The sequence below is a fragment of the Prinia subflava genome, chromosome Z (genome assembly GCF_021018805.1).
Source record: "Prinia subflava isolate CZ2003 ecotype Zambia chromosome Z, Cam_Psub_1.2, whole genome shotgun sequence".
NCBI lineage: Eukaryota > Metazoa > Chordata > Aves > Passeriformes > Cisticolidae > Prinia > Prinia subflava.
The window spans coordinates 2,252,836-2,279,337 of NC_086283.1; the positions used below are offsets into that span (position 1 = coordinate 2,252,836).

General features: G+C 36.8%; 1 protein-coding gene across 2 annotated transcripts in view; it reads right to left on the reverse strand.

The window, feature by feature from the left end:
- Positions 1–9,700: 9,700 nt before the first annotated feature.
- The window catches only part of GUCY1B1 (guanylate cyclase 1 soluble subunit beta 1), a 42,740-nt gene continuing 25,938 nt past the window's right edge, over positions 9,701–26,502 (reverse strand). For both annotated transcript variants that reach the window (XM_063421824.1, XM_063421825.1), the window contains 9 exons: positions 21,326–21,556; positions 20,817–20,933; positions 19,847–19,980; positions 18,955–19,152; positions 17,015–17,252; positions 16,051–16,191; positions 14,751–14,905; positions 14,328–14,454; positions 9,701–11,026 (listed from right to left, as the gene is read on the reverse strand). In XM_063421824.1, coding sequence (XP_063277894.1) covers positions 11,003–11,026; positions 14,328–14,454; positions 14,751–14,905; positions 16,051–16,191; positions 17,015–17,252; positions 18,955–19,152; positions 19,847–19,980; positions 20,817–20,933; positions 21,326–21,556 — 1,365 coding nt within the window. In that variant the 3' untranslated portion in view covers positions 9,701–11,002. The remainder of the gene's footprint in view (positions 11,027–14,327; positions 14,455–14,750; positions 14,906–16,050; positions 16,192–17,014; positions 17,253–18,954; positions 19,153–19,846; positions 19,981–20,816; positions 20,934–21,325; positions 21,557–26,502) is intronic.

A 26,502-nucleotide genomic window follows, 5' to 3' on the forward strand; every position in this document is an offset into this window, starting at 1 on the left:
ATATCCCTTATTAGGCTATAAACATTAGTACATCTTGTCATACTAACTGTATCCAGAGTTAAACACATTTTTGTGTTGGTACTTGGTGTGCTTAATAAACTCAGGATACAGGAAATATCTCCAATTTCATACCATATTAATTACTTAGTGCAATGTTGAAACATGACAGGGTTATAAATGATAAATTTTGTATGGTGAGGATACTGCTGCAGACCCAGGGGTAGCATCACACCTCGTTCATGTTGCTTATGGCCATCCTGCACTCTTCACCCTCTTGCACTCTGTACATTTATCCCCCAGGAGATGCTCACCTCTGCTGACTCCTCACTGAAAGCAGTCACCACATGAAGGAAAGCTTCTTCAGAACACAAAAATTTCTAAATGGCTCTTCCCACTACACACACAATTGATGTTTAAACAGGAAATCCCCACCTATCTCTTGTCTCAGGGCAGAAATGCCCAAAGTGGTGGGGGTTTTGTGGGTTTTCGGTTGTTTATTTTTTTAGCATCTTTTGGGATCAGGAGTACTTCCACAAAACTAGGAGAGAGAGGTTCACACATATAGCTTTCCAGAGTGAAATACTAACATCTAACATGCTTCTATCTCCAGAGAAGCATGTCATTTTGCAACAGCAAGCCTGGTCAAGTGCATATCTAGTTTGGCCTTGCTAATTCTTGGGGATTACTTTCAAAGAAATAACTCTGAGCCTTAGAAAATTTAGTAACACTTCCAATACACTTCAAGGTCCTTAATGGAAAGGATGATAGTCCACATTATACTTGTTAGTATTTCTGCCTACTTTGTGACACTTGCAAAGCCATTCTCACCTTAGCCAGTCATTTGACTTAGAGAGGAACACTAAATAAACACAGGTTGTGTCCCTTGTGGGTCTCAATCTGAGCACAGCATTGGGTTCCCTTATCTACTTCTACTTATTTAAGACTTGGCAAATAGGTATGCAAGGCAGGATTGATGATTACACACTTGACCGTTCCTGATGTATCCCTCACATACTGTGAATCAGCTGAAGATAAGAAATAGCAACAGTTACAATAGGAATGCTTTCATGCCTAAGCTGTAAAAAACGTGGGCTTGTCAGGGCTGCACACATACCACAGAACATGCAAAAACTGTTCATTAAAAATGAAAATTTTATTCTGGTGTTTTTCAACTCAACCCATATGCCTCCCACAACAATGACTCAATTCTTATGCAGTTTCCATAACTGATACTCCCAATAACTTTAGCTAAGAATTTTAATATAACCCCTTTTCTTGGGGTAACCAACAGGTCTTTGTGTACTGCAAAGAAAACATATTTAGAGGGTCCACTGTGAATCCTGGCTAATAGGACTAGCCCAGGAATATTTTCCTGTTGGTCACCTGGCCCACTACATTAGTAAACCTGAATTACAACTAACTGTTTCGAGCCCCACTGCACAGAACTCAGATTATTTATTACACACTTGATCCAGAGTTCAGCAGAAATTCTCCAACCTTAAAATGCCAAACAACTTCAGACCATGCCCACCTAAATATACAGTTCACTTACAAATTGTCCATGCTCTAGTCTCAGAGTGCTGCATCATATCCTAATCTTCTCCTGCAGTCTGAATAAATGGAATTTTCTGAGGTTGTTTTAGTCCAAACATCTAAGCAATGTATGAATCAAAGTGGCAAACAGTGCCCCATATGAAACAAACCAGGTATGAGAAAAAAAGCCCTATTTGACTGGAGAAACATCACAAAAATCTGTTTTAAAACTAATTACAAGAAGCTGCCCACTGTTTAAACATGGAAGTCAAGCAAACAGTAGCAAGTAGGAGAAGCAATTTTTTTTTAAAAAAAAAAGGCAATATTGTTAATAAGAGACATACATAACTCTAAAAAAAATCTGAGGGAAGTGAAGTCATAGATGCAGCACAGCACCAGATTTTAGAGAATTAATTTGCCCTGAAGTGTAAGTTGCTCCTTGTTCTTTATTTTCCAGTATTCCACTTCAGACAAGGGGACTACTGCGTGAACTTCTTCACAAAATGCAGACCCTGTTCCAAAGGTCCTTCAGCTTTAAAAAACTGTAAGGCGCCTGGCTTGCTCCTCAGTTCAAAGTACCTGTGTGTTTGGGATGCCACCTTACATGGTCAGATAAGAAAGTGTGGTTGGGTAGGCTTTGGCAACTACCTTTCCTCTCATTCTCCCTGCTTGCACAGAAAGTTTAGATGTCTCAAAACAAATGGCCTTCATAGTAAGCAGAGAACAGCAACAGCACTATCATGTGATAGATGTGACTCTTCTTGGGCCTCTCTTGCAGAGCAGACATGTTTTGCACCTGGTGTATGAAGAAGGCTGGAGAAACAATGGTTTTCATTTATATGGACAGCACAACTTCCCATCACCTAGTTATTTGGATGACATCTTTGGGTTTGCTCCAGCAAATAATCACCCACATAAGCTCTGCTGGTGACACTACCAAATACTGCATTATGAAATTTCCATCTATATTTGGAGACAATCTATTTATTCTTTATTGCTGACACATGACTGAATTCTCACTGGCTGGCAATGCCAGTTTCCGCAGACTCCATGGGAGGTTTTCAGTACAATAAGCCAGTAAGAAACTTCTGCCAGAAAACTCTGTCTGAAAATCAAGAACATTATTAGCAAATTAATAACGGTATTCAATTCCAAAGATACATCCAAGGATGAAAACCGTCTTTTAGGGAAGAGGAAGGGGTAGTTTCCAATTGAAGACGAGAGTATTTCTCCTAATGGTATAGTTCATATCTCTGAGGAAAATCAGGAGGGTTGAGGATCCAAACAGTTACTGTGCTAAGGGAAACACTATACCTTTGCTTTCTTAAGCTCTATGTCTTTCATAACGCCAAACAGGAAATAAACCTTCTAAAGGTATAATCTTCCACTAAGTTTGCACTCAGCAATGGAATTGAGCTCTTCAGCTCCATTAATTAACGCTTACAAAAAACACTCATCACATTCTCACGGTGTAAAATCAATATAGCTCTGAATTCAACTGCATAATTCTGACATTTTTGCCTTAATAAAGACTATAAACAAGTCCACAAACTTATCAGTAATTTATGTGATATCAAGACCAGACCTAGGATGCCCTGTAAGGAAAATATGTAACAGCTTCTTATCAATATGAATGTCATTAACAACAAACTCTCTGCAACAGTTGTTAAAGCTAGCAAAATTCTGGAAGGTTACATCAAGGACAAAGTTTGACTGCTTTTTTTTTTTTTTAATCTCTCTGTCTTAATTTATAAATACTATGTTACTCAAAAGCTTTCTGTCTTCAAATAGTCAGTAGAAAGAGGTTGAGGGTTAATTTCTGAGATTGGTCAGCAATCAGCTGAACAGAATGGCTCTCCTGCTGAGAAAGCTACAAGTGGAAAGAATTTCTATCACATATTCTGAATGCATGCATTTGGTTTTGTATTACCAATAGCAGTTTAATTAAATAGTATTTACAGGACTTGATAATTAAAATGAATTCATAGTTCACATGCATCAGTAGATGAGTATTTGCCCTAAGGGGGTGAAGGACAGCAGAACACAAAACATATGCCAGGCAGCTCTCAGATCTGTAACCCAAAAGAATTCTTTCGGCCATGCTTACAGAATCTGTTAGTGCTCAAATTCTGTCCCTCTTTTTCTTGTTAAAAGTGGAAAAGAAGCAACATTGTTTGGTGCTGTTGTTGCTTTGGATGCTGATAGAAGACAAAGTCCTCAGCAAGGACCTAGGCCTCCAGCACCTTGCCCAGGTCCCCTGCATCCCCAGAGCCACACTGCCTCTGCTACAGGGCAGGGCAGGTGCATCCCAAACGCTGCTGCTTGAGCAAGTCTCCAGACAATGAAAGAAGCCCAAATGAGGCCTGGTGTCAGGAAGTCTCTTTTTCTTCACCCTCCTGATTATCTGTTCCACCTGACCACGCAGGAAGAAAAGAAGCATAGTTGAAAAGGCCATGGCAGTGCTTAAAGTTATTGCCCAATTAAGCTGTGTGCTGGTGAGTGGGGAGTACTCCTTTCATAGCCTAATTTCCCACTCAGAATCCTGTTCCAGTGATTACTACTAAATTTTTTTGCACCAAGCTGTGCACTGATAGAATTCACTCACTTGCACATCAGCCAGAATAAAGCTGGTTTTTTTGTTTTTCCCACAAGAAGGGAGCTTTACAGTATATGGTTTTTTGCTTTGGAGCAGATGTTCCAACCTAGTGACTGCAGTTAGTAACTCTAATGACATGTGGATGTTTTCAAGTAGGCTGACCAATTAAAACAGCTCTGATAAATGGAGCCCAAAGTTCAAATCTGCATTACCAAGACCCACAGAAGAGAAAGTAAATTGTTACAGAAACAGCTGAGGGAAAGAAGCAAGTGCTTTCTAACATCAGTCCCTCCAGTTTGTCCACATCTTCACAATTAACCATGGAAGTAGTTTGTAGACAGAAGAACTGCAGTACAGAATAAAAGCAGATGCATGGACTTCTGGCATACTCCAGGTTTGACCAACAGCCTGGAAATAATATATTAGTTTTTCCCAATTTGCAAGCAGTTTTAATTTCTGTCTTCAATTCAGAGACAGTTTCAGTAGCGCTTGTCTCACTAGAACTATTCATGTGTATTCACCAGAGAGCTGTAGGGAAAATGAACATAAAGTACAGAAAGAGTTGTGTAAACAGACTACTCTGCATCAGGAGTACTGTTGGTCAGTAGAAAGTCCTAACAGAAAAGTGAGGACTCTACAACAGAAGCCACTCCTGAAGTGCTGACAAGCTCTTTCAAACAATTAATTAACAGACCAGATAAATATTTTGCAGCAGTGTTACACTTGCCACAGGCCTCCACATTCATGGGGGCAATAAAATCAGTCACTATGCAAGCAGAAACAACCCAAAAATCTTTGTATGAGAAACTATATATGAATGATAAATTCAAATGTTGAGATAGACCTGTCAGTGAAGTATCTTTGGCTTGTAATCCTTGAATGGTTAAAACAAACTATCTTTACAAATATTACCTACACTGGAACAACCTTTAGTTATTTCTAGGATGCTTTCCTTATAAGAGCTTCCTGTAAATGTAGCTATAGGAATGCTGGGTGCTGCTTGGGCAAAGCTGAACTCCTTTTCTTGAACTGAAGTAACAACACTATTGTTACATAATCCAAAATGTTACCAAAGATCCATGCCATTGTAACCATGTTTTATGTTAGATGTTGGAATATTGTATATTCATTTTAAATGGCAGCTTATGTTACATACTTCTATGCATGAGACATCTTACAATACAAAGTACTGACACATCAATCAGAGACAAAACACCTGATTTGTGTATTCCTGAACTAAAGTGTAAAGAGCTACATGATGTATGGGTTTTGTACAGCATCAATAGCACCAGTAACAGATGAAACAACCACAAATATTGCACTGACATCTGAAGTCCAAGGCAGAGTTAGCAGTCAAGAAGGAAAAGGCTTTTGACTTTCTTCAGGGTGCCAGGGGCAGTCAAGGGTAAAGTGAAAATTTAACACTTAGTAAAAACAAAACCAATGAACCAAAAGGATGGACAGAGTTCCTCAACAGATATGCAGCATGGTTTGGAAAATAAGGTTCAAGTGAAAATTGAGACTGAGTCTCTCACAGAGATGTTATTATTAACCCAGCACTTCTGCCCAGCTAGCCTTTCCTTTCAGACTTATCAAATGAGCAATGGAAGGAAGCAATTGCTTTTAAAACTAAATATTTATCTGTATAAACAAAATTGATCTTTTCTTCCAATGACAAAAACAAAACAGTAGTTCAGTAGTTATTTCCATGGTCTTCCTTTGGAGAACTGAGTACCTCAGAAAAGTGAGTTCTTCCAAGACTGATTTTAGATTTAGCATCACTCATGCTACCCTATGCAAAAGCATGCAGCATTCAAATGTGTGTGTGTGTATGTATATACATGCATCGATAAAGCCTGAAGGGTAGGATGATGTGGGAAAGGCTGTGTGAAAAGGTATGTATCCTTATTTTGGGGGCAAGTTTCTTATCCTCTAGATCATTACAAAATTGCCCAGAAACACATCTATAATGTGACAGAAAGCAAGGCTTTAATTTCCTGTACACGTAGTTGAAGCTCTGTATGCTTTACTAAGCCCTCTGTGCAAAAAGGATACTTACTATTCAACCTGTTTATATGGAGTTTTTTTGAAATTAGGTTGTTTCTGAACACTCTGCGTAGGAAAGCTTACATTTATTAAGTTGATTTGCACAAAATATCTGAAAATAACAAGGCATAACAGACTGCCTTTTCCTTCCAGGAACCTTACACGCAGTGTTTAGGACTTGCAAGAAATAGATGTCCATTTCTTCACACTTAATACACTGCATACTTCAGTGTAATTTATGAAGGTGGTTTATTTTTCATACACTTCATCAGAGCATTATGCTCATACTGACATAGGTGCTGAAGGCAGCAATACTGAACTCAAAGTTTTAATTCTCATCTGAAAAGAACTCTAAAAGCTATGGCCATGTAGTGCTTTTTTTGTTTGTTTGTTTTTTGGGGTTTTTTTTTTGGGGGGGGGGGTGTTGTTTAGTTTTATTTTTAAACAAAGGCTCAAGGACTATTGGCTTAATTGGTCTCCAGTTCAGGATCATGATTAACACCAGCTAGGAACCGTGAACATTTTTCAGCCTTTTGTTGGGACTCAGCTAAGTTCTGTCATTTTAATCACAAGTCAGTTGTTTGAGCACTAGACAGGATTTTAGCACATTTATCAAAGCATAAAATCTGTTTTGAAAAGCTAAATGACCCTGAGAACCTGCAATATAAAAAGGCATACAAGTTTTCTGCCAAAGTGTCTAGCATATAAACAGACAGATCCTCAGCACACAGAAATGCTGCCCTTGAAAGCACAGCTGTCCTGTGGTGTTGAGTCTGTACTAGGTCCATAATCATCTCTGGAAAAAAACAGTAACAAAGATAATGCCAATCTGACTGCTGGATACAGGAAATAATCTGGAACAAAACCTTTATAACACATCTTCATCCCAGAATAATAATAATACTGTTTTCACATTCCACTGTTGTCATTATCTCCAAAACACTTATATTGGCAAAAAGACCCGTTGATTATGATGAAAGTGAACATTAGCCTTTTTCTGTTAATAACAAAGAATGAATTGGTGGAGACAGCATGTGTTGTTGCAGTTTTTCCAAACTGTCACCCAAAGTCAGACAGACATCTAAAGAACAGTAGATAAAACCCTTGTATTTGCAGCTATAGATTGGGGAATGGAAACTCTCAGTGCATGAAATGACAAGAGTTTCAGACTCTCCCTCAGGAAAGAAAGGATCTTATAATAAAAAATAAAGTTTTGTAAAAATAAAACAGGACTATAAGCCCAGTAACTTCCCTTTACTTGGATATGATAAGCCAACAAAGTGACTGGCAGAATTAATTTACAAGTGCCCAAAAGCTCCCATTTGTACCAGTATGCTGACTGCCTGGAGAATATGAATACAAAATTTTCTTCAAGTTCTAATAGTGCTAGAAGCCAATGACCCAACGTTTTTCTCTTTTTCTTTTTTTTTAATATTTGATGGTTCTAGAAAGGCATGGAATAACTGTTTCACAGTTTGTCACAACACAGTAAAGTGTTGACCATCTACATGGTGAATGAAAAACACATTTCAGGATACAGATGCCTCAGGCCTTGCTCTGGCTCCATGGAGATAGGTGTTACTGACAAGGTCATTGTCATTTCAGAGTACAAAAGTGCATATTGTAGTGCACAACTGCCTGCAGCACACTTATTTATTAGCTTCAGATTTCACTAGAGGTTTGTTCAAAGCAAAGGTTCTGGGGCCTCCAGCACCACTCAGTTTTTATTCATATCAGATGCTCGCACATCCCTTCCTATTTCCTTCTTGTGCATGTGATTGTCTTTCAAAAGTGAGCTTGGAGCCAATCAGGTATGATCTGCAGTACCACATTAAACACTGGAACCAAGTAAAAAACATCTCACATAACCTTATTGGTTTCATCTTCATTTGTCCCTCCTGGAGGATGTCCTTTACAGAGAATCAGTTTGGAAAACAACTCTTAAGACCATCAAGTCCAACTGTTAACTTAGCACTACTGTGTTGACTGCTAAATCACATTCCCAAGGGCTACATCTATAAGCTTTTTGAATACTTCCAGGGATCGTGACTCCACCACAGCCCTGAGAAGCCTGTTCCAGTGCCTGACTACCCTTTCAGTGAAGACCCTTTGTGATAATCCTATAAGCAGATATCCAAATGAGCACCTCATCCATTGTTTATCATCCTGTCAAAAAAAAAAAAAAATCAGACATGAAGTTATGCTCCCAGAGGTTGCTCCTATCAAGGACTGAACCAGCGGTTTGGAAGCCAACTGCAGTGCCCACTTTAAGACTGCAAGAGTCACAGAGTCTGCTGCGCAGCCAAAGCACAGCCACCGAAAATCAATTTCCCTTGCCTGACTGAATTCAAACAAAAGCATAAGATCCAGCAGATTGTAAACAACTAAGCATTCCTTAATTTGCAATTTCATGGCTGATCTCCCCTTTCTTCTCCTTGTTTAATCTTTTTTTTTTTTTACAAAAAATACAAGAATAAAATACACCCATTTATAAAGACCTTTGAAACAGACTTTGGTAATTACTCTGCCTCATGTTTCAGCTATTGAGAGCTTCTATTGAAAAAGCAAATCATTACAGTTAAACAGAAGAGGCAGTAGAACACACATAAAAGAACTGAAACCCTACAGAAGTGTTTAACTGTTAGCCGAGGGTAATATTTAACCAAACTATGAATTTAGTTGTTGAATGCAGCATTTAAGTGAAGACCATTTTTAGTAATAGAAGTGGTTAAGTGCCTAAATTGTACTGAGATAAAAAGATCTTACATGAATACAATAAGAGCTATTATTCTATGCTTTAAGAAACAGTTATGTTACAAAGTAGCTTAATGGGAGCTTTAATCTTTTGAAATTATTAAGAAGGTACAGTATAAACCCAGAGCACTATTTAAATTTTCTGGCACGCCATCTTCCATCAACTTTAAGTTTGATACAGAACTTCAGTTTCACCATTTGGATATGAATTATATCAATACACAATCACAGCTGTCACAAATTCCATGTATTTCAGAGTCACAATAAAGTTTTTGTAAGCTTGAATAACTTGATCAATCCAAATTGCTCTTGTGTACCCGAGAGAGGGTAACCCCTGATGATGTGCTGGGATGTGTTGCTGTCTGGCAGTAAGATGATAAGGTAGAAAGTATGCAGTCTCCTCTCTTCATTTCAGATTCCTAAAGCTCTGGTTGCTAATGCACATTCTGCTCAAAGTGTACAGCTAACAATTTTGGATTGTTAAATGTTGTCCAAGAGTTTCAAAGGAATGTTTTATGCATTTTTGTCACCTCATCTACTATTTTTGAAGCATTAACCTCAATTCATTTATACATTTTTAACACTACTTTAATTTGAGGATGTGATCCATTAACCTGAATGTGTGAGACACGTGGACATTTGCAAACATTGAAACAACGACTCAACAATTTAAATTTGAACTGCAAAATATTTAATGGAGAAAATACTTGTTTTGCATCAAACAATGAAATAAAGTTTTCTACCAAAAGAAAGTCACAAGATTTCTAGAAGTCAGTGGAAAAAATAATTTATTGCAATTTCTTTTGCACATTAACGTGAAACATTTATACATATATATTCTGTGCTAATAAGGTATACTAGATATAGACAATTTTTATACACAAAGTAATTGCACTATTCTATTTTATAATGCAAATATTCAGAAATGATCAGTCAGATAAGAACAGATACTATTCACATAAAAATGCACTATATATCAAAGTTATGGAAGGTCTATGCATCTGAAAACTTGTCCACTTTTACTAACTGTATCAGCTGATGAAACACTCTATGTCCCTTTCCAAGCTTTACATCTCTTAATTATGTCATGATGCCTAGAATATTACCAGGTCCTCTCAGGGAATAAATAGGATCACTTCTGAAATTAGAGAGACCAAACCAAAAGGCAGCCATGTTCCAGCAGCATGCCGTCCAACTCCAGGGGCTACGTCAGATGAGAATCAATGCACTATGAGTGGTCTAAAATTGTCCCGCAATCTATTATTAATATGACAATTTAATTTAGTTTATATAAATCAATGAGAAATACATTGCAAGTTAACAGCATTTCAGTAGAAGTACATTGGCACATGCTTCAAATGGCAGTATCAGAAAAACAGCTGCCCCCTTCCAATACTGAAGATGTTTACAGTGTTCACAAAGGGAAAATGCAGGATGATATCAAATGAGAAATCTTTTTCTAACCAGGAATTTACAGAGCATCAAGTGTTATTCACAAAATGAATGAGGAGCATGGTAACAGCAGAACTAAATCTGATACTTATGCAATAATTTCCATAATGCTGCTTTAGGTATTTTTTCTGCTTTAGGTATTTTTTTAATATAGTTCCTTAGGTTCATTGTTCTGCCTATCAACTGAAACATCTATCTTTCCAGAAATGTCATCAATTCACATAACCACAGTACTTCAGAGATGAAGATGAAGATGTGAAGCATCAGATTGAAGTGCTTAGTTGTGGTGTGCATACTACATGGTTTCATTCAGTATTATCTGATGGTAGGAATGGTCACATGACTGACATGCAAAAATGCATATCAAAAAAAAGGAAAGCTTGAAATACATGCTCATAGCAGAGATACAACAGTACCAAACAATAAGGACAAAAAATTCGCAAGCAAGCCTGGAGAAAAATGGTAAGTGTGACTTCAGGAGTAGGGCAAAAGACAACAATATTGCACATGGCAAGGGGAGATAGAATGTCAGAGAACATCCATAACATAACCTTACTGCCTGGCACCCTATTTGGAGACAGTATTGCACCCTATTCAGCGTCCTCCTCCTCTTCCCTCAGCTCAGAAAGCATCTTGCTTTGTTTCCTTGAGAGCATGCAAGCAGAAATTGAGAAGTAAGGAATTTTCTTTGAAGCAACAACATGGTGGGTTTATGCAGTGACAAAATACATTTTACAAGTTGCAACCAGTATCAGTAAATAAAAATTTAAAAACCAAAAAGCGTACATAGTGCATGTATTTCTTTCCTATGTATTGTATGTAGAAATGAAGCAATTCCTACATGCTCTGGTGAACTACCAGCTCTGTTCGAGATATTTCAATTTGTTCCCACCAGTAATGTGGGAACAGGGCAAAAGAGAAAGATATTAAAAACTGGAGAGGGAGTTAAATTGCAGTCATACATCTGAGGCTCTTGACAAGATTTATTTTTTACAACAAACCTGTTTCTCAAGAGAGAAACTTCAGCTGAACCTCTGCTTAAATAATGAAAACAGTAATAATTAATCTAATAACATGCAAACAAGCAGATGCAAAATGAAAAACTGGTCACAGTTGCTTTGTTCTATGTGTAATTCTGATGCAATTCTACTTATTGCTGTATTGCTATCATGGAAGAGCTATCAAAGAAAAAAGGTGAAAGAGCAGCACTCCAAACCAACACTTGTTCTCATAAATTAGGTCTTTCTCAGAAGTAACTGCTGCTCATGGGGACTGATATTAGAGATGTCAACCTAGGAATCAAGTTTGAGGCCTGCTGAGCTGCTTCAGCCCTATCATTTTCTACCAGCCTAGTAGAGCAAAAGTATATTTTAAGCCTTGGTTTCACATCTCTTATGGCATCTGCAAATATTTTGTCCTTTTTTCCTCACCATGTCCTTACTATTGATCTTCAGAGTAAAATATCACGCTGATAGATTTGCAAATGTTGAGCTAATAACTCTCTAATGGATATAATAAAAAGAAAAATACATCACTAATGTGCATCAATCCTAGATTGAAGATATTGGAGGTTAGACAACTTCACAGTAAAAGCATAATGAGCAGAAATATCTTCAGGATGATTTAAGAAATATTTTCATGCTTACTTCTATATGCCACTTCTTGCAATACTCTGGAGTGACCTTTCAGGAAGTTTACCATATAGTTTCTCAATATATGTTAACATGCCCTTATTTATTGTTATGTACAGTCCCCCTGAAATAAATGGCACTGCACACAATAATACATTAGCATTCTGAAAAATTTCTGGAAATAAAACCAAGACTACATATTTTCATAAAGCAAAGTGATTATTTTAAAGTGATCAAACATAAATAAGTTGGTTATCTGATTTCTGCTTTTGGATTAAAACTATTATGCACAGGCTATAAAGTGCCAGGAAAAAACATGAAGAGTACCTTCACAGCAGAAACTGCGAAGAGTTCAGAAAATCTTAAAGGAATAAAACTTTGTGCACTTTTTGTGTATGGACAGATGAAATTGTGCAGGGAGTGAAAAAGAATCAAAAGGTTAGGGGAATTTATTCTTTCACCTTTCAAAATCACCTCAGACAAAATGATTATCAGTTCACATCGTCACTTTTTTTTTTTCTCCAATGCTCCCTAATTTAGTACAGTTTAGAAGAGATACCTGTCTTGGGAGAAGTCCTTCGGTCTCTAAGAATTACATCTATATCTGAATTTCAGAATTAACAATAACTAACAAAATTAGAAAGACTGAGTGTGTTTAAACTGTGAGTCTTAAGTGCTCCTGAAAATCAGGCACACAGTATTTCTCAGTCAGGTTTATTCCTGCCCCCATATCTCCCTCTAAAAAGCTCAATTACTGGATAATAGTATCAGCAAGTGTCTCTTAGGACTGCTGTGAGGATTAACAAAACCAGCTGTTGTACAAGATCCCTGAAAAGCAATTGCAATATTTAAAGTCTTAAACCACTTAAACCCTATGTTCATATTAAACATCTGTTAGGCTGAAACAAAGAAAATACCCACCTGACTCAGTACCTCTCTGGAATTTACATTTAAAATTATAATGTGCCTTCCTACAAATGATAGGACTTTATAATGCAGAAAAATAAGTGAAAGGTGTTTAATTAAAATATATTTTAAATACAACAATAGATTTGAAATAATGGTAGCCATGTGAAATTGTAGTTATCTTACTGTAGAATAAGAATAGAAAAGTATTCTCAAAAGTGGCATCCAGAATATAATTGTAAGTAATATATATTAAAGTACAGAATTAAAATGTAGAGTTAAAGTACAGGGCGTTAATATTGTGAGTTACCATTAAAAACTCAGTATTCAAATACTTGGGTACCAGTGGTAATAAATCTGCATTAGATCTCCTAAAAAGCCTGAACAGTTTAACAGCCTAAATTACGTTTTCAGAAGTACACAAGCATTCAGACACATAATTAATTTCCTCTGACTTACAAGAATTATTTCAGCCAAGGTAATTGATGACTTTCATTATTTTAGTCAAGTGTGTTTTTAAAATTAAATACATTAGCTGAAAACTCATTCTTTTTGTATTACTTCAGGGCAAAAGTCAAGCTATGTAAATTACTTTCATCTTTTTTTTCCTCCTGTTGACAACGGATGGAATGTATGCACCTGCTCAGCTATGACAAAGCAGCTGGCATACTCTAACCTTATTGTCTAAGTTTGTAGCACACTTTGAGTTTATTGCTCATTGGCTTTTACTGAAATTCTGGATAATACATGCTCAGAATTCTGAAACTGAGGCATAAGCGTAAAGGTCCCTCAGTGCTAGAAGAGCTTTACCCTGCCTCATTTTGAGAATAAGACTTAGGCTGATATGCCAATTACAAGAAGCAGTTTTCACCTCGTATATTTCCAAAGCCATGCAACAGTCCCTGAACAAGCAGGTGCCATGTGCGGTTAAGAGACCACCATATACATAAGGTGTGAACCTGCTTGCAAATAGTTACTTGACTGTTGCCTAAATATTGGAAGGCATATTTTTTCACTCACTGCAAGAAAGCAAATGGCAAATTTTGAAGTGCTGATAACCAGACATGTCAGCTAAACAGAAACTGAAATTATATTGCAAAATCTAGTACAGTGCAGAAATCTGTAAGAGGGAGATATAAATATTTAAACACTTGGCATTCCCTCAAGGACTTTCTGAAATCAAAAGTATTCTTTCAGGAACAGCACAAACTGTAAAGACAAATAATCAAGGATTTTCAAGTACTGTCAAGATAATAAATGTGTTAATGAAAGAGTGTTGCACAAAACTCATCATTTTTTTCCTATGGAACATTTAGTTTTGCAAATGTAAATGGATCTCTGTGGTTTAGATTAAATTTTTAATGTTTATGTTTGAAAAAAACCCAAAATTACACTCTAGTTACTCATACCTCTGTCTCTGTACTCTTTCTGGACAAAAACCAAACCTGCATTGGCTCTTTTTTGCCCTTCATAGAAACTGGACCTCTGTACTCCAGGTGGAACTGAGGATCTGAATTTTCTGGTGTCATCAAACACCTGAAATTGAAAGAGAAAACATGGAAATGAATGCACTTTGCATGCACGCCACACACTATGTAAAATATTAAACATGCTACATGTACATGAGCAAACTATCAAAAGATTCAAATCTATCATTATTATGTTTGCATACTAATAACTGTATATTATAATACAGTTTCATAAGAACTCACATACTTAAATAATGGTTGCAGGAGGACTTTCACTTTCAACTCCAAAAAAACTTTTATGGTATACTGACAAATTGATTTATTTTAAGATGTCAACACCAATAAAAATAACACATCACCCACCTGTAAGTATATTCAGAGACACTGATCTTCCCCTTTTCTCCAGTAGTTTCTGTTCTGCTTGTTAGATTGACGGTATTTCCGAAGAGACAGTACCGTGGCATCCTTTGACCTATGACACCTGTGACTACCTCACCAGTATGGATTCCTATGGTTATCTTTAGAGAAAAAAAAATAAGTTTGAATACTCAAAATTAATGTAACTAATCTGATGTTTCTGACTAAATACAGGCAACATGCCACTTATATCTACTAGAGTTTATTTTTCCAAAGTGCTATTCCTGCTTCTACAAAGCCTTGCATTTTGTGGGTTTTGCCACTTCTTTTTTTTTTTACTTTAGTACAGTGTTGTGCCACTGCCTTCCACATGAACAATCAAACTGTAATTTTCCAGCATGCACCCTGCTGTTATGATGTACTGTGAAAATAAAAAAAGAGGTGGGCAGAGAGGCATACTCTGCAGGTCTGTGTTTAATGAGTGCTCAGAAGGTGCAGAAAAGGATGGCATAGGTCAAGAAAAAATGTTTCTCAAAGAACAATCATGGTATTTTTTATTCAGAAGGTCAAGAGATAGGACAGAGGTTTGGAGAAGCTCATTCTTGTAGCATGTTACAGTTACTGTAAAGTCCTAAATCAAACCTTCTCACTGCTTTGCTCCATGATAAAGTGAAGTACACAGCTCTAAGCTAGGTGATGGAACAGCAGCATTAATGTAAATAGAAATATGCATCGCTCTCACTAATCATTTTCCACTCACAGCCTTCTGATGAGGACAATCAATGCTGCTTGCCCAGTTCTGTACCAGTGCTACAACATCTCCAGAAAGTCCCACAATGAAATTCCACTAATATACACAGGTGTCAGTAATCATTGCTGTAACTGTCTAGGGAACTGTAATCCTCTTTTTAATGCAGTAGTTTCTCATTCTGACATGATTATCTGAGGCGTAATCAAAAATATCAGGGAGGGAATATTATTTTCTGCTCCTTGAGCTGAAGACTCAACAGATTGTACTTGATGCACAATAGGAATTCATTGATTATGTTGAAATGATCAGAACACAGACATAAATGATACGGATCTAAATTAGTCCTTTATCTTTTAAAGCACAATAAGCAATTTAAGGTCTGGGAACTGAACATGTCACAGCTACATGTGACTTCTCATATTATTTGTATATTATCAGTCTCAAAATCTAACAATAACAAAGCTTGCATGGACTGGAACTAGAGCATCATCTTATTTCAAAACATTATAATCCTATCATAGAATGGGTGTTTCATTCAGGCTCACATTTACTAACCTGTACAGGTTCACCATCTACTTGAACTTGGCCTGCTATTTCCATCATATCCAAAGCCAAGTGGCAGATAGATCGTGCGTGATGCATGCAAGGCTCTGGCAGACCACTCACTGTCATATACTTGTCCCCAACTGTTTCCACCTATGAAGACAGTATTTTTCAATTACTTCATTATCATGGCTTTTAGAGTACTACAACTGGTGTAGTGCTTCCTTCAAGACTGCTTCTCCTTTAAAATAGTTCCCTTTCATTCAAATCACTCTAATGACTGTCATCTCTGCTTGTTATTGAAGAGAATTTATTGTAAACCCACAATGTAACAACTTATAATGACACTGTGATTCTGTAAACCTGAGTATCTCCTCTAGTGTCTTCTGAGTGAAACTTAGCTCTATTTTTGTTCTGACTCACACCCTTGATTCACATGGTACAGGCATAAAATTCAGTTTTAGCAAAACCTAGGAATGAACTTCCATAGATATAAAAACACAAGTAAACACATGTACATATATATGGATCTATCTCGGTACCTTCCTGCTATTGGGCACATTTGCCAACTACACCTCACTCCTTATGAAGGAATGAAATTCACATTGAGGAACTGAATAATAAGTAATAATTTATAACTAGAAGATGCAGGAATAGAACTGAAAATCTTAAAGCACAAGGTCAGAAGGACCACAAATGCCTTCACATCTGGTAAATGTGCAAGTACATTTATATGTCCACCTAATGGGTGACTGCAGAAATCATGATGAGAACTTAGCACTTTATGTTCCTTTAGACATTTCGAGATAACCAACACGCTGCTCTGTAGCTATTTAATATCCGGTAACACAGTTGACAATGAGAACGTAAGTTTTTTTAAAAAAGCCTAAAGTCCAGAAAATGAGTGGAAAATACTGACTTCATAGTAAATTATGGAAAAGTAACAGATTAGATACTTTAAAAATCTTATGCTTACCTTATAAACAAATGGATTCCTCCGTGAATCAGTCAGAATATCAAATCTTGTGTAGAGATCATTTAAAAGGTTGACAATTTTCATGGCTCCCTCTCCAGAGGCATGTTTACTGCAGAAGGCATTGAATCCCACAATGCCACTGAAGAGAATGGTGACGTTGTCGTAGCGCTTGGCTGGAACAGGACGCTTGTGTCTCAGCTCATTTGCCACTGATGGAGGCAGAACAGAGTACAGTAACCTACACAGGTAAGGAAAGAAAGGCAGAAGCAAAACAGAGAGAATGTGGAGAAAGATGTTTACAGCAGCACTCTTCATATATTAACTTCCTACCCCCCACAGGGTTTACAACATACTCCCACCATCAACAGACAATAGAAAAGGTGTTTACTGAAGAATATGTTATTCAGAAAACAGGAACTGATCTACATCAGCATACCATTTCAAACACATTAATACACCTAAATTATCAACAAAATGAGACATGTATTACTAATTCTTCTGACATGATTTGTTAATAGTGTCTTGGATCATTTTTACTTCTTTCTGCCCCATCCTCGGCTCATATAATATGGTTTTGCTCACAGAACCATAAAAACTGCAAAAAAAGACCATGAAGAGATCAAACAGTTTTCCATCTCTGATCAATTCATGCATTTCTAAATGCTTCCTCTCTGTTGAGCACGCTGCTTTTAGGGTCTAAAGTGTCTTTTTAAATTAATAGTCTCTACAATATAGTAACCCTTGTTCATATTACAAATTATGCAAGTAAAATCCAATCACATACACAGAAATTCACCCTGTTCACATGTGTATTCCTTCAACTGCCATCTTAAGGTCCATTTCCCTCCTGACACAGCTAAGTGGACAAGCTGAAGATCGCCGACTGTTTCACAAATCTTGAACATCATTTTGTACACAGCCTCCTGCACAAACCCTCATTAGTTGCATTTTTGGCAAGTTGACTACTTGAGTTATAATTAGTGAATACTTTTGGCACATCATACAGTAACTGACACTATCTGTTCCAGCAGCTGCCATAAAGGCTAGAGTTCCTGAAGAAAAAATGCCTTTATAAAGCAAGTCAACAGGAATGAAGAGAAAAAATACTTCTTGGGCTTTGTTGTCTCTTGTTCTCCTGTCCATCCCTTTCAAATATTTTTGAAATAATTTCCATTACTTCATTAGAGAAAAAACATATCTGTCAATAGAATTAATACAGATATGGGACTGTGTTTTATAAGTAAGAGTCAATCATGAACTGCATGCTACATTTCATATAAGCTTCTGTTTAATTTGCCAGTCACTGTTGAGCTGAAATGCCACAGAGTAATGTCATTCGACTTTGACTTTATAGTTATCTGTAGAACTGGATTTGAGGCCCAATGCACACTTACTGTTATGTGTTATATCTAGGTAAACCTAAATTCATTTCTACAAGTAACTATTAAATCAAATTTATAGCATTATGCTATTGCAAAATTTCATCTTTACACAAACTGTTTTCAAGGTTTATAGGATATGTTTTTTCTGTTCTGTTATCCTGTGCCAGAAAGATAAAAGTTGGTTTATTGAACTCTATCAAATAACAGCACTTGGGTGGGTATTCATCAAATTCACCTTCACTACAGTGACTGCATGTAAGTTTCCAAAATTTTAGGTAACTCACAAATAAAAACGAATTGTCAGCTCATTTTTTATACCTTTTCTTGTCAGGGAGGGAGCCATCAAAACATCTAGGCATATAATGGCCTAGACTGTGGGTGACATTTGACAATCTAAATAAAGAAATACCCTATTAAATGTTCTTTCTTGACTCCAAAATTACCAGTCCTGACTATCTCTGATATTCCTTACAAGATTCTGTTATTCTTTAAAGAAGGTAGCTATAAATACTATATCGCTTTGAATGTTTCAGCTCAAAATCGGGATTTGGTTCTTACGTGTCTGTCTTTTTCTTTTCATCTTCCAGTGCACGCAGTGTGTGCTGCAGTCTGTCAGTGAGGATCTCAAGCTCCTGGGTCAGTTTATATTCCTCTCGAAACTGCTCTCCCAAAAGAACCAGATCACGGGTAGCATCATGCAATGGAATATCACTCAGATATAAACCTCTTCTGGTTAAATCATCCAAGTTCATCACACTGCAAAGCAGAGAAATATATAATAATATAGGTAAAATTAAACTTGCCAAAGGAACATTTAAAACTCAAACAGCAGAGTCTGATGAATATCATTAGAGAGATGAAGCTTCTGGAGTTATAATAAGCTGTACGATATTAGAATATCCCTTCTATGGAACACCTTATTTGTGACCATTCACTTTAACCCACAGCTCTTGACTTTTGTGTTTAAATACAGAATTCTCACGAATTCCATGAATATATCAAATGTATGTACTTCAGCACAAAAAGTGAGATTATGTAAAGAATCTTTCCATTCAGTCCTCCATTCCAACCACTTCTTTATCACCAATCTATTACATTAAAACTACTGCAAAAATCCATGAATCTATACAGAAAACCAAATCATCATCATATATCTTAGCATTCCCTGAGTAAAAAACATAGGATAAAACTTGCCAAAAAAACCCCAACTGAATATGAGGAATAACCATTTGTACAAACTAGAGCAAGCCAATATTTATACTGAGTATTTAATAATCAGTTAAGTTCCAATGTTTAAATGCTCCTACCTCTTTTAGCATAAACACATCAAAACCAGTTAAATCAATACTTGAACCAATTAGTCTCTTTAGTACTACTCTCAGAAGTGTTCTTAAAATTAGTAACTGTAAAATGAAAATCAGTATTATAGAACTCTTTAGGTTCAAAGTACCTTGGTGAACAAAGAAAGAGAATGCTGTCTGCTTCAGGCAAGTAGATCATTTGCCCTTTCAAGCGTAAGCAGCTGATTTCTGTGCCAGTCAGTTCATCTTCACACTCCAACTTTTCCACATCCAACAGCCCCTCCTGGTGATGAAAAGCCACAATTGTGAAAGGGCAATGGTGTGTAGGCACCAGGCCTTGTATGTAAGTGCATTCACCATGAAGGCAGTCAGAATATTTGGAATAGACTTACAGATTAAATTAAACCCTGATTAATTTCTCATTTGAACACCATGCACTACCTGTATTTTAATACTATGGTTTGCTACCTTGAAGACACAAAGGATGGTATCCTTCTTTACATTCATGTTCGTAACTCTTTGTTTCCTTCCACATAACTTCTTAACAATAGTTTTGACAATCTGAATAAAGAATTGCCTATTCTGTGAAGTTCTATCTGTGTCTGGGACCATCTCTAAGAAATCATCCTGTTTTTTCTCAGGTACAGTGTTCTTTAAATAAACAGGCTCCTTGATATAGTAGGTATTACTCTACACACCGCATCTGTTTCTATCACCCACCTTGTCTCCTCCCCTCTTTAGAGAACAGGACACAGACCTTTGTATGAACATATGGGCCCAAGCAAGAACACATTTCATATTTGTCTCCCACATTCTTATGACTAAAAGTAAATGTAATTACCTTTCTACATTTGCTTTGATACAAGACCATAAACTAAACTGGCCCCTTGCAGAAAAAGCATCAGGCATGAAGTACATTTACTTCAACATTCCTATAAAAACATTCTGCTTAACAGCCTCCCACAAATTCAAACCTGTGACCCTCTCTTGGCTCAAGACTCAAAAAGGTTTGAGGATACTACAGAGAATTTTCTCTGAAGACTTCTGAGCTTTCTGAACTTCTTATCTCTCCAAAGCACACTTCCTTAAAGAAAAGTTGGGAAAATATTCTCTAGTCACCTTAGTCCTCAGTACAAAGACCGTATTGATATGGGACAGGATCCCGTGGAAGCTGATATCAATATGAGGCCGGACCAAGGAGAAAACTGACAACAGACTGCAATTGCCTGGCTGCAGCTAGAATATTAAAAAACAGAAAAAAGAAAAAAACCAGACAGTTATGCTTTATAATGAAAATATACATATAGCAATTATGTTCCATTTTCTTAGATTACAAGACTGAATGGAAGAGAATATATACTTTATGCATTTCTCCATTGAATCACAAGGTTTTTAAATTATTCTCTTACTGCATATGACCACAAAGAACAAAGCTGTTGTAGAATTTGGATATTTTCAAGTCCTTTTTCTAACAAGAGAAGCACAATTTAGTAAATATTACACACTTACTTTGGAATGCTGTTTAGACAGAAAATCCTGTATTTATTTTATTCATCTTTACAATTAACCTGTGAAGCATCTATCACTATGAATTTTCTACTGCTATCCACGTATAAGAATCATCTAACCTGTGGAAGGACTCTGTATATAGCATTGCCACATTGTGTGACCACCAGATCTCTGTCAAATATGATGTGGAAAGGAAATGCCTTGCAGAAAGTATAGGGACTGATGCGAGACTCTTGGGTACCATTTTCTTCAAATCTGTCAAGGTCCTCATAGTAGTCCTCTTCTTTAGACTCTTTCTCTTCAATTAAAAATTGAATGTGGTCACATTCCTCATTTCTCTGTTGAATAACCTAGAGAAATGAAGAAAAAAAGAAAAACTGAAAACTCTGCTAATCATTGGTAACTGGAATGCTACTATGGAGATAGGAATGTATTTAGAGGAGAAAGATAAATTCAAAAATGATATTCACATCTTGAAAAAGCAGTATTCTAATAAGAATTTGTAATTAAGTCTTTGTAATTCCAGGTGAATAATTACATCTTTGCTTAGCCACAGTTGGCTCTCTGCAAGAGCACATATTGAAGATCACTCAAATACAATTTATTAAGCCTGAGTGAAATGCAAATCCTGAAATGAGGGGTCAAGGCTCAGGTCGTGCTTGCTTTTACTGGTATTTGCCAGAAAACAGGGTGGCCCCTTCCCCTCAAATGAACCTGTGTGAGTCTTGAATCCTTAGTTTCACCAAAGCTGTTTGCAAAGTCTGTAACACAACAGCAAATAGTGCTGACTGTTTCATGATGACTAGATAGTGCTAAGAGGGTAGGCATGTCACATGGCATGTCTTACATGACAGCAAGAAGGAAAGTGGATGAAGGAGATGTTAAGATACACAGTCCTTATACATTCCAGTAGACTGCAAGATCAGAGCCAACAGATAAAACTAAAAGCAATTACAATCTTCTCTAGGCTGTATTCCATATTAAAGGAATTGACAACAAAACTAGAATCATTTACATCAGTGTTGATGAGAAAGGTGTCCTTAACACAGCATTATACCCTTCAGTAATTTTACTCAAAATAAGTAAAAAATATGAAATTAATAGGGATTATTTTGTTTGTAGCGAAGAGTCATGTATGGCAATATAACTTAAGCTAATAACTAGTAGAATAATATCATTTGGCTCTGAGAAGCCAAAGTCACCTCTTTCCAAATTTAATTAGACTTAATGATTGGAGAAAGAACAATTCTATTTCCATAGTATTGTTTAGCAGCAGTTTTCTGGAACATGTTCCAACTGATTCTACTTTCATGCTGAGTCTGATCCTAAAGCCACTGGAGCAAAAAAAACCCCAAAGATTTCTTAACATCTCTAAGCCATCATGATTTTGTCCTTAACACATAGTCTTAACCACAGAAATTAACAGTTACAATTTGAAAACAGAAAAGATATGCATAAACATTGCAACTGATTCCTAAGATGTTAAACTTATAAAATACTGGTTCTCCAAAACTGCCAAAAATACTAGCTGATGAGTTGGAGAGTCCTGACACCTTTATTTGTTCCTACACAAATGAAGGAGTCTAAAAAGAAAACCAGTATTTTATTGTTAAATGATGTTTAATTTAATGTGGCAGTGTTCTTTGACCTACAAATTGACTACTCATTGGAAGGAAAGAGAGGCTTTTCTGGAGGACTGTTTGGAGCAGGAGCCCAATTTAGGTGCTCTATAGCTGTGTGCTGCATTATTCTTCTCTTTCTATTAGTTATGTAAGTAACTTAGATAAAGATCAGCCTACTAAATTTGCCAGCTAACGTAGGTAACCAAAGCTGGATGTACCAATAAATTCAAATGTTGATGATGATAAAACCTAACTGCCTCAAGAATATAATAATCCATATGCCAGTGTGTGACAAAGGGAAGTGGGAAATTATGACCTAATAAGGGGTAAGCCTCAGAAAAAAAAATATGGTGGTCATCTGAGGAAAACACATTAAGTGGGTTTGTCTAGGAGAGTGGAACACAGTAGATGGACATCTAGTTTTCCTCTGAATTCAGTTTTTAAAGGTTTTCCAGGTCTTCCTTTAAATCATTATCCCTGATATTATGAGACTGTGGTCATATTGAAGATTATCAGAATGCAGTTAAGAGTCTTAGTTCTTACTTTCTATCACTCATGCACATTCCCACATGGTTTTATTTTAACAGCACTGTTATTGTGGCCAGAGATAGCTGAGATTACACACAGAAACCTTTTTCAAATTGTGCATATTTATCTCTAGAACTGATCTATGCTTCCAGATAATTTCTAGTCTTGGATCTGCAAAGTGTTGCTCTTCACACAAAGGAAAAAAAAAACCCTTCTAAATTCAGCAAAACTGATTTTAAAGAAGATAATATTTTTTAAGGAAATGTTCATATTTACAGCACATCACCTTCCAGAGATATTATCTCCTTACAGCCATCTTACTCATTGCACACTAGTATTCTGTTACCTACCTGTACTTACAGACTTTTTTCTGCTACTATGCAGCACCTAACCGGTTGTTTTTAGTAAGTTCCCATTTTATTTCATTTATTAGAAATCAATGATGCATCAGTAAACAAAACTCGGGCTTAGATTTTAAAAAATCAAGATAAAAATAGAACTGCTATATGCTTCAAGATGTCTAGCTAGTTTGAGCCATGACCCTCTGCAGATCTCACAAGCTCACACACTGACAAAGTCAGTCCTTGCACATGCTGTGCTATTTTCCTAACCTTTACAGATTAGAATTGTGCCAGTAACAGTGCAAAGCTGCAAATTTCCCAAGCATCTTCAAGTTCATTTGAAAAACTATTTTTCATCAGACTCCAGGGCATCTAGAAATGCTTGCTTTATTAGTGCAACACGTTAGTGCAGCAAATGAACACCAAGCCAAACACATGGACATGTGTCAGACCTCCAAGATAGACACAGAACCAGCTGCACATTCCTGGTAAACATGATATGCTGTGGACATGGCTGGTTTATGCAATTTTATTCTGATCATTCATGCACAGACACTTATTAACAGATGCTTTAATCGTACCCCTCTGCAGGCTAGGAAATCTACTGATGCATCCCTAATTAACTTCCCAGTGGATATTCAACTTCATGATGTTTTCTCTGCTCAAGCAACTTATGAACTATCTAATCTTCCTATCTCATTACTTCATCCACCTTGTCAGTACAGTTAAAATAAGCACTTTTGACTGTTAACATAAGATGTTAAATTCTGTTCCTTCACTCTTGCACCTACAGATCCAATCTAACTGGGCAGAAATTTGTCTGGCATAAGCACCTGCTCTAGATACTCTGCTAAGCTTAAATAGAATAGAACTTACACGTTTCATTCTGCAACCAAGGTTTGCAAGTCACAAAATTTCAGTATCATTTAAATATGGTGAAGAAGCCTCTGATAAATGCCTGACAAACCAAAGTTCAGTCACAAAGCAACAAAGCCAGCAATCAAGTCTAATTCTTCCTAGCCCTGCAGTCTTAGCTGGTGAAGTGACATCAGTTCACAACGTCTAAGAGCTCAATCACCATAGTAACTGCAGCTAAAACTGAAGGGAGAATCACTCTCTTGGTTTCAAAGAGAATATATAACATCTAACTGCTAACCTGCCTGTGCCTTCCAGGAGATACACCTTCAGAGTTTGTCCTTGCCTAATCAAGTGAAAAGTCACACCAATATTTCAGGAAACAACAATTCAGAGAAAAGTTATTTGAAAATGAATGTGGTTTAGTGTATTTGGAGCTGCACACAAGATATTAAATCAAGTATTGCTGTGATACAGAATATATAATGAGCACATGCTATCTGTTAAGCTGTCACTGATGTGTCTACAAGACTCAGTTCTGTAGATATCCCCAGGACAAACTCATATCTCAGCATGGCAGTATAGAATGTCCTTGGACAGGGATCTTTTTAGATGAGATTGTGAAAACTAATACAAAAATGGGGGGTTTGCCCTTCAAAGGTCAATACAGGATGAAATTTTTGACCTCTTCTGATCAAAACTGACTGTGCAATGCTGCTTAATAAAGCTCACTGTAGCTTTTTCAGGATGATCCCAAGACAAAGGAGTTCACTGTGAAAATGGCACCGCTTTCACTTTTGCATACTCAAAGATAGAACCATGTGCATATCTTCCCCTAGCAGCTGTTTTCAGTGCAGACTGTCTCACTGCAGCAAACCACTGTGCCTAGAGATAGTGAGCTTTACAGCTTGCCTCAGTGCCAAAATTAGAGGCTGATCATGCTCCATGACTGACTTATCTTCACACACAGTTAGCATTTTAATAGGTGGACCAGTACCACTTGTCCACCATGACAAGCACCCAAGTAGTTTTTAGATCAGCTCTCCAGCTGGTCACATCTTTGCTTTGTTTTTTTTACATTGCCAATAGTAAGCCTGAAATTACCATTTTGTCAAGAACTTCCCCCGTTCTTTTCTCATTTTACATTGTAAAACATCTTCCCTATGTAAAATATTTTGATAGTCTGCTCTCAAATAACAGAACTGCAAAAGTCTGCTCTCCCAACAGATTTTTGGGCTTTGCTGGATTATGTACAACATTCTTTGTTGACCCATACTATTAGTAGCCTTGAGGGAACCCCTGCCCTGACTTCACCTTCACAGGTCACCCTCATTTATATACAAACAACCTCTGACAAGTGAAGCAAGAGAAGGCATAGCCAGTAGGCTGGTAACAGAGATCTCATGACAAAGTTTGTCACCAGCACTGTGATGATTTTTTAGTTCTCATGCTGAGACTGGCAGAACATGAACATTCTTAGTGCATACACAAAGTCAGCAACTATTTTTGAGACAATACCTGCTGCAAAAATGATACAGTCTTAGCTATATTTGCTAAAAACTGATTACCATATCCCAGAAGATAAGGCAAATTGGATTTGAACTAATTAATCAATTAATGTCAACTTGGACTTTCCTGAATCATTCAACTGGATTTTTGAATCCAAGTTCAAAACAAATTGCTTTCCTTTCAGTGCTAACAACACCTAACAGAAACAAAATGACACTTCCCCTCCTGTCCCCCCTTTCCTTCTGCACACACATACTCTAGGTGCTAAAAGAGAATACACATTTCCTGAAGGACACTATTCTGGAAAAAGGAATACTTTATTTCAGAAGAAGGTGTATGATTTTATAGATTTTTAAAATATATATATATTTATATACACAAAATTGTTCTGTCAGAGACTGAAGAACGGTGATATTTTTTCCTCTATTTAGTGATTTCTCC